We start from the raw sequence: 9418 nt of genomic DNA on the forward strand, positions 1-9418 counted from the left end.
ACTTTACACTTGGCACAATGCAGTCAGGCAAGTACCGTTCTCCTGGCAACTGCCAAACGCAGACATGTCCATCAGATTGCCAGACAGAGAAGCGTGATTGGTCACTCCAGAGAACATGTCTCCCCTGCTCTAGAGTCCAGTGGCAGCGTGCTTTACACCATGGCATCCGACGCTTTGCATTGCACTTGGTGATGGAAGGCTTGGATGCAGCTGCTCGGCCATGGAAACCCATTCCATGAAGCTCTCTACGCACTGTTGTTGGGCTCATCTGAAGGCCACACCAAGTTTGGAGGTCTTTAGCTATTGACTCTGCAGACAGTTGGCGACTTCTGCGCACTGTGCGCTTCAGCATGCGCTGACCCCGCCCTGTCATGTGACGTGGCCTACCACTTGGTGGCTGAGTGGCTGTTGTTCCCAGTGGCTTCCACTTTGTTATAATCCCACTAACAGTTGAGCGTGGAATATTTAGTAGCCAGGAAATGTCACGGATGGACTTATTGCCCAGGTGGCCACCTATCACGGGACCACGCTTGGAGTCACTGAGCTCCTGAGAGCGACCCATTCTTTCACCAATGTTTGTAGAAGCCGTCTGCATGCCTAGGGGCTTGATTGTATACACCTGTGTCCATGGAGGGGATTGGAACACCTGAATCACATGATATGGAGGGGATTGGAACACCTGAATCACATGATTGGGAGGGGATTGGAACACCTGAATCACATGATATGGAGGGGATTGGAACACCTGAATCACATGATTGGGAGGGGATTGGAACACCTGAATCACATGATATGGAGGGGATTGGAACACCTGAATCACATGATTTGGAGGGGATTGGAACACCTGAATCACATGATTGGGAGGGGATTGGAACACCTGAATCCAATGATTTGGAGGGGATTGGAACACCTGAATCACATGATATGGAGGGGATTGGAACACCTGAATCACATGATTGGGAGGGGATTGGAACACCTGAATCACATGATTGGGAGGGGATTGGAACACCTGAATCCAATGATTTGGAGGGGATTGGAACACCTGAATCACATGATATGGAGGGGATTGGAACACCTGAATCACATGATTGGGAGGGGATTGGAACACCTGAATCACATGATTGGGAGGGGATTGGAACACCTGAGTCACATGATTGGGAGGGGATTGGAACACCTGAATCACATGATTGGGAGGGGATTGGAACACCTGAGTCACATGATTGGGAGGGGATTGGAACACCTGAATCCAATGATATGGAGGGGATTGGAACACCTGAATCACATGATATGGAGGGGATTGGAACACCTGAATCACATGATTGGGAGGGGATTGGAACACCTGAATCACATGATTTGGAGGGCGGGGACAATACTTTTGGCAATATAGTCTATCTGGTATCACCGCAAACAACACAAGTAGGAAAATGTATGTTTTTTTCATGGTGGGTCACAGTAATGGCAATAAATATACCACCACATTTTAATAGTTTTTTTTTACTTTTTGAACCAGCTTACTTTTGATGATAAGAACATCCAGGCAATATCCATTACTATTTATCGCCAAATAAAAGTCCAATACAGTTGTGCTGAAAAGTTGCCCCCCCCCCCCCCCCGGAGAATCTGTAATATACAAGATGGGGCATTTTTAAAGAAAACACGAGTGAGCCGGCAAAGCCCATTTCTTTTATTTCTTCTGGGACTCACATTCTGTAACTGGAGGTGATAACAGATTGGCCCAATCAGAAAACAAAACATGACAAAAAGTAAACCAATGAAATGCCCTTCCCCCCCCCCCCCCGTTCAATAGTCTGCACCCCCTTAGTTCTTAATATTGTGTAGCGCCCCCTTTAGCGCCGTCTTCTGTAATAGTAGTCTATGAGGCCCCCAAATTGTTGCAGGTGGTAGAGCTGCCCATTTGTATGGGGGGTCCAGGTCATGCAAAGTCTTTAGTGGTGTCAGGGTTCTGTCCACAGTACAAGTTCTGGGAGACCTGGCAATCCTGCCAGTAACCTGCGTGGCCGCAGAAGTGCAGGTTGGCGAAGACCCAATGCGCATTGGCGCACGGACGTGAGTCAGAACACGCATGCGCAGTGGTGCATAGTTGCACATGCATTGGCTCAGTTTGGTGCCAGACGGCCTTTATAAGGAGGCTCACCACTCCCTCAAGTTGCTGGGTGATCTCTGGCTCCTCAGTACCATTGTCTGTGTCCCTTGCTTTAGTGCCCGTTATCGACCCGGCTTGCTGTTGGACCTGTCTTCTCTGCCTGACTCCTGACCTGACCTTGGCTTGGCTAACAGATATTCTCTCCCGCTCCACTGTGCATGACCCCGGCTAGTCTACTGACTACATCGGCTCCAATCTCCACCTGGCACTTGACCTTGGCTTTGAACCGGCTACTCTGTGGTCCTCTGTTTCCCTGAAGGCCTGCATACCGCCCACAGGCGCCACCTGTCTGCAAACACCATCCCGGTGCATATACCGCCCACAGGTGCCACCTGTCTGCAGACACCATCCCGGTGCATATACCGCTCACAGGCGCCACCTGTCTGCAAACACCATCCCGGTGCATATACCGCTCACAGGCGCCACCTGTCTGCAGACACCATCCCGGTGCATATACCGCTCACAGGCGCCACCTGTCTGCAGACACCATCCCGGTGCATATACCGCTCACAGGCGCCACCTGTCTGCAGACACCATCCCGGTGCATATACCGCCCACAGGCGCCACCTGTCTGCAGACACCTTCCCGGTGCATATACCGCTCACAGGCGCCACCTGTCTGCAGACACCTTCCCGGTGCATATACCGCCCACAGGCGCCACCTGTCTGCAGACACCATCCCGGTGCATATACCTCTCACAGGCGCCACCTGTCTGCAGACACCATCCCGGTGCATATACCTCTCACAGGCGCCACCTGTCTGCAGACACCATCCCGGTGCATATACCGCTCACAGGCGCCACCTGTCTGCAGACACCATCCCGGTGCATATACCGCTCACAGGCGCCACCTGTCTGCAGACACCATCCCGGTGCATATACCGCCCACAGGCGCCACCTGTCTGCAGACACCATCCCGGTGCATATACCGCTCACAGGCGCCACCTGTCTGCAGACACCATCCCGGTGCATATACCGCCCACAGGCGCCACCTGTCTGCAGACACCATCCCGGTGCATATACCGCTCACAGGCGCCACCTGTCTGCAGACACCATCCCGGTGCATATACCGCTCACAGGCGCCACCTGTCTGCAAACACCATCCCGGTGCATATACCGCCCACAGGCGCCACCTGTCTGCAGACACCATCCCGGTGCATATACCGCTCACAGGCGCCACCTGTCTGCAGACACCATCCCGGTGCATCAGCTGTGCTCCTGGGTGTACTCCTGACCAGCACTCCTACAGGCGACCTGTGCTACTTTGGGCCTGACTCCTTCTGTCCCATATCCAGGGGAGTCTGGAACTTAGCCGCAAGGGAAGCCCTCTCTCCATTGGCCTCCATCACCAGGTACATGATAGGAGGTCTTGCATGAACCGCATGTCTCAGATCTCCCCAGAGTGGCTCGATGATATGAAGGTCAGGAGACTCTGCTGTAACCACTGGAGGGTCAATTGGCCATGTGCTTAGGATTATTGTCCTAACTCTTGGAAAATCCAAGAGCGCCCCATATGCAGATTTTGTACAGAAAAATGCAAATTGTCTGCCAGTATTTTCTGATAACTTGCTGCATTCATCTTGCCATCAATTTTCATAAGATTCCCTGTGCTTTTAGAGCTCACGCACCCCAAAAACATCAGTGAGCCACCACCATGGCATACTCAAGGCTTTGGATATCTTTTTATATCCTTTTTCATCTTTATAAGGTTCCATTCCCTTGTTACGCAGGTCTTTTGACAGTTCTTTTCTGATCCTCCCATGGCTCAGTATCTAGCCTGCTCAGTAACACACTCACTGACTATTTATACACAGACACTAATTGCAATTTAAAAAGCCAAAGATGTGGGAGATTAACCTTTTAATTGCCATTGTACCCCATGTGTGTCGCCTTGTGTGTCTGTACCAAGGTTGAACCTTCCAATGGGTGGAGACTTCTGATCCGGGGGCAGAGACTTCTGATCCGGGGGGGGCGGAGACTTCTGATCCGGGGGGGCGGAGACTTCATACAGTGGTGCCCAAACTTTTGCAGTCGCCATTTTTTTGTTTTCTGTTATTTTGAAAGTGTAAATGATGGAAATAAAATCTAACTTTTGTTGACATAAGAATGTCTAATCTGTAATTTGATGCCTTTTGGAGATTTTTCCATCTTTCCTTGGCTTCTTTATGCACATTAATACACATTTTTAGCTGGGGTGCCCAAACTTTCCATCCCCACTGTATGTATATCAGACACTCATCCGGGATAAGAGTCTGGTATGGATCCTGAGAGTCCCTATCCCTCCGTTTACAAAAAGGGCAATGAGGCCAGAAACTGTCATTTCCCAGCAATTTAGACACGCGGTCCGTTCCGACCTCCCGTCCTGTTTTTGGTACGCCTTCCTCCCCCATGGAACGCATCCTGATCAGTGGGAGTGTCCCTCCGGACCCTATATATAGATGGCGGTTCGTCCTGCTGGGGGGGGGGGAGTAAAAAAAAAAGTCAGGGGGTGTAATGACAACACTGTGAGTCACTGAGAGCCTGTCACACGGTGTCACGACCTGGGAAACACAAGTATGTATCAGACTGACACAGAACCTGTCGTCCTTATATCAGATGTCCCTATCAGAGTCCCTCTTTAAATCAGGAGTCCTCATCAGAGGCCTCCTTTACATTGAGTTCCCATCAGCTTGCCCCCTTACATCAGGTTTTCCCATGAGAGTGCCTCCATCAGAGTTCACCCTTGCATCAACTGTCTCCAACAGAGTGCCCCCTTACACCAGGGTCCCTATCAGAGTACCCCTTACATCAGGTGTTCCCATCAGAGTGCCCCCATCAGAATGCCCCCTTACATCAGGGGTCCCTATCAGAGTACCCCTTACATCAGGTGTTCCTACGAGTGCCTCCTTCAGAGTTCCCCATATATCAACTGTCTGCAACAGAGTGCCCCCTTACATCAGGGTCCCTATCAGAGTACCCCTTACATCAGGTGTTCCCATCAGAGTGCCCCCATCAGAATGCCCCCTTACATCAGGAGTCCCTATCAGAGTACCCCTTACATCAGGTGTTCCTACGAGTGCCTCCTTCAGAGTTCCCCATATATCAACTGTCTGCAACAGAGTGCCCCCTTACACCAGGGTCCTTATCAGAGTACCCCTTACATCAGGTGTTCCCATCAGAGTGCCCCCATCAGAATGCCCCCTTACATCAGGGGTCCCTATCAGAGTACCCCTTACATCAGGTGTTCCTACGAGTGCCTCCTTCAGAGTTCCCCATATATCAACTGTCTCCAAAAGAGTGCCCCCTTACATCAGGGTCCCTATTAGAGTGCCCCCTTATATCAGGGTCCCTATCAGAGTGCCCCCATCCTCAGGGTCCCTATCAGAGTGCCCGCTTGCATCAGGGGTCCCCATCAGAGTGCCCCCATCAGAATGCCCCCTTACATCAGGGGTCCCTATCAGAGTACCCCTTACATCAAGTGTTCTCATGAGTGCCTCCTTCAGAGTTCCCCATATATCAACTGTCTCCAACAGAGTGCCCCCTTACATCAGGGTCCCTATCAGAGTGCCCCCTTACATCAGGGTCCCTATCAGATTGCCCCCTTCCTCAGGGTGTCTATCAGAGTGCCCGCTTGCATCAGGGGTCCCCATCAGAGTGCCCCCATCAGAGTGCCCCCTTACATCAGGGATCCCTATTAGAGTGCCCCCTTGCATCAGGGGTCCCCATTAGAGTGCCCCCTTGCATCATGGGTCCCCATTAGAGTGCCCCCTTGCATCAGGGGTCCACATTAGAGTGCCCCCTTACATCAGGGTCCCTATCAGAGTGCCCCCTTACATCATTTGTCCCCATAAGAGTGCCCCCTTACATCAGGTGTCCCCATCAGACTGCCCGCTTACATCAGGTGTCCCTATCAGAGTGCCCCCTTACATCAGGTATCCAATCAGAGATCCCATCAGAGTGCCCCCTTACATCAAGTGTCCCCATTGGAGTGCTTCCCTTATATGAATTGTACCCATCTGCGTCCCTCCTTATTTCATCTGTCTGCATGAGACTGGCCCATGGACTAGTGGATGCATTTTCGGAAATACAGTAGGCGCCCCCGAAGTTGACTTCCCATTGGCTGTCCTGGGTCCCAATGTCATGATTGCCCAACTTGGTGGTGATACCAAGAATGTGGCCCAATGACACCAATGATGGGGCACAGTTCACCCCAATGATACTAAGAATGGGGCCCAATGACACCAATGATGGGGCACAGTTCATCCCAATGATACTAAGAATGGGGCCCAATGACACCAATGATGGGGCACAGTTCATCCCAATGATACTAAGAATGGGGCCCAATGACACCAATGATGGGGCACAGTTCATCCCAATGATACTAAGAATGGAGCCCAATGACACCAATGATGGGGCACAGTTCATCCCAATGATACTAAGAATGGGGCCCAATGACACCAATGATGGGGCACAGTTCATCCTAATGATACCAAGAATGGGGCCCAATGACACCAATGATGGGGCACAGTTCATCCCAATGATACCAAGAATGGGGCCCAATGACACCAATGATGGGGCACAGTTCATCCCAATGATACTAAGAATGGGGCCCAATGACACCAATGATGGGGCACAGTTCATCCCAATGATACCAAGAATGGGGCCCAATGACACCAATGATGGGGCACAGTTCATCCCAATGATACCAAGAATGGGGCCCAATGACACCAATGATGGGGCACAGTTCATCCCAATGATACCAAGAATGGGGCCCAATGACACCAATGATGGGGCACAGTTCATCCCAATGATACCAAGAATGTGGCACAATGACACCAATGATGGGGCACAGTTCATCCCAATGATACCAAGAATGGGGCCCAATAACACCAATGATGGGGCACAGTTCATCCCAATGATACCAAGAATGGGGCCCAATAACACCAATGATGGGGCACAGTTCATCCTAATGATACCAAGAATGGGGCCCAATGACACCAATGATGGGACACAGTTCATCCCAATGATACCAAGAATGGGGCCCAATGACACCAATGATGGGGCACAATTCCTCTCACTAACATCATAGATGGGGCATTGTTTACTCCCATTGATACCGGGTCATTTTCTGGTCTGGCCACCCCCCTCCTAAAGTCTGTAGGACAGTAAATCGGCCCCTTGCTTAGAATGTTCGGAGACCCCTGCCTTAAATATAATCACTCACATAAAAGTGTGTAACGTGGTTTCCTTTTTGTTGATCTTTAGATGGATGAAGGATGCTTGTTGGAAGATCGTTGGAGGGAACCTGCAAGGTGTGCGGTGTGAGGACTCCAGTAGATGGATCTGCGAGAGGAACCTCGTCTTGACTGAACTGAAGAAGTGGAATTCTCATAGCAATTATTTGACACTGGAATTTGATTTGGGAGATAAACAATACTATTGTACCAAAAAGTCCAACATGTAGGACAAACCTCAGAGAGACGAGACGGGACAATGTATTGTCCTCCTGAAATCCCTACAATTATGGCAGCTTGGATGATCATCAGGAGACCCACCATACCTGGAGTATGACAGCCTATCGGGAATAGGACCCCAATCAATACACAGCCATCACCGTCATATTACAGTCAGGGGCCTGCTAATTAAACATTCATTGGACAATTGTTACAGGCATGTGCATGACCAGCAAGATATCCCTGGATTCTGTATATGATGTTTGCCTATGATCTTGAGCTCCATCTAGTGGCCGTAATGCAGTATATCCCTGAAAGTCCTCAATTAGGAAAATATCACATGATGGCCACTAGATGGAGCTGATGACAATAGGAAATACACATATTAGACAAACTATGGGGATCATTCATTGCAGATAGGCCAATCTTGGGGCATTTTTGAACCTAAAATCATTTTTCTTGTTTCAATCATGTACAGATATACTGTAGTATGTAAACAATTGCATAGTACTCCGTTTTTCTTGTGCCTGATACATAGGAATACAGAGCTCAGCACATTGGGATTGTTTCCATAGATCCAACATTTCCACCCCTCTGTGCCTGCTGTTGATCAATCCTAGTACTTCCTGTTCCAAGGTGGATTAGGATATCTGCCCATATGGAAGAAAGATATATTTGAAATGCTACAATTTTGGCCATATTCAATATATTTTCATATATATACAGTGAAGGAAATGCGTATTTGCCCCCCCCCCCCCCCCCCTGATGGTGAATGTTCGCCCCTCACACAGAAATGATCGGTCTAACAATGGAATGTTCGCCCCTCACACAGAAATGATCGGTCTAACAATGGAATGTTCGCCCCTCACACAGAAATGATCGGTCTAACAATGGAATGTTCGGTGTAACACTGAGAGACAGAATACAACAACAAATTCAGCAGAAATGCGTCTAACAAATGATGACTGATCTGCATGTTCATGAGGGAAAGAAGGATTTGATCCCCTATCATTCAGCAGGATTTCTGGCTCCCAGGTGTCTCTCATACAGGTAACAAGCTGAGATTAGAAGCAGTCTCTTAAAGGGAGTGCTGCTAATCTCATTGTGTTACCTGTATAAAAGACACCTGTCCACAGGAGCCATCAAACCATCAGATTCCAAACTCTCCACCATGGCAAAGACCAAAGAGCTGTCCAAGGATGTCAGGGACAAGATGGTAGACCTACACAAGGCTGGACTGGGCTACCAAACTATGGCCAAGCAGCTTGGTGAGAAGGTGACAACAGTTGGTGCAATCATTCACAAATGGAAGAAACACAAAACAAGTGTCAGTCTCCCTAGGTCTGGTGCACCATGCAAGATCTCACCTCGTGGAGTGTCAATGACCATGAGAACAGTGAGGAATCATCCCAGAACTACACGTGAGGATCTTGTCAATGATCTCCAGGCAGCTGGGACCACAGTCACCAAGAAAACAATTGGTAACACACTACGCCGACAAGGACTGAAATCCTGCAGTGCCCGCACGGTCCCTCTGCTCAAGAAAGCCCATGTCCAGGCCCGTCTGAAGTCTGCCACTGAACATCTGAATGATGCCGAGGAGGACTGGTGGGAAGTGTTGTGGTCAGAGGAGACCAAAATCCAGCTCTTTGGCATCAACTCAACTCACCGTGTTTGGAGGAGGAGGAATGCTGCCTATGAGCCCAAGAACACCATCCCAACTGTGAAACATGGTGGTGGAAACATTCTGCTTTGGGGGTGTTTTTCTGCTAAGGGGACAGGACAACTGCACCGCATCAAAGGGACGATGGACGGGGCAATGTA

General features: G+C 49.8%; 1 protein-coding gene across 1 annotated transcript in view; it reads left to right on the top strand.

Moving 5' to 3' along the window:
* LOC149435496 (B-cell differentiation antigen CD72-like) overlaps positions 1–8111 on the top strand; it is a 65364-nt gene extending 57253 nt beyond the window's left edge. The window contains exon 7 of the mRNA XM_089662604.1: positions 7407–8111. Coding sequence (XP_089518730.1) covers positions 7407–7605 — 199 coding nt within the window. The 3' untranslated portion in view covers positions 7606–8111. The remainder of the gene's footprint in view (positions 1–7406) is intronic.
* Positions 8112–9418: the final 1307 nt, after the last annotated feature.

The sequence above is a fragment of the Staurois parvus genome, unplaced genomic scaffold, assembly GCF_062004578.1.
Source record: "Staurois parvus isolate SC_StPar_1 unplaced genomic scaffold, SC_StPar_1.0 ptg001497l, whole genome shotgun sequence".
Lineage (NCBI taxonomy): Eukaryota > Metazoa > Chordata > Amphibia > Anura > Ranidae > Staurois > Staurois parvus.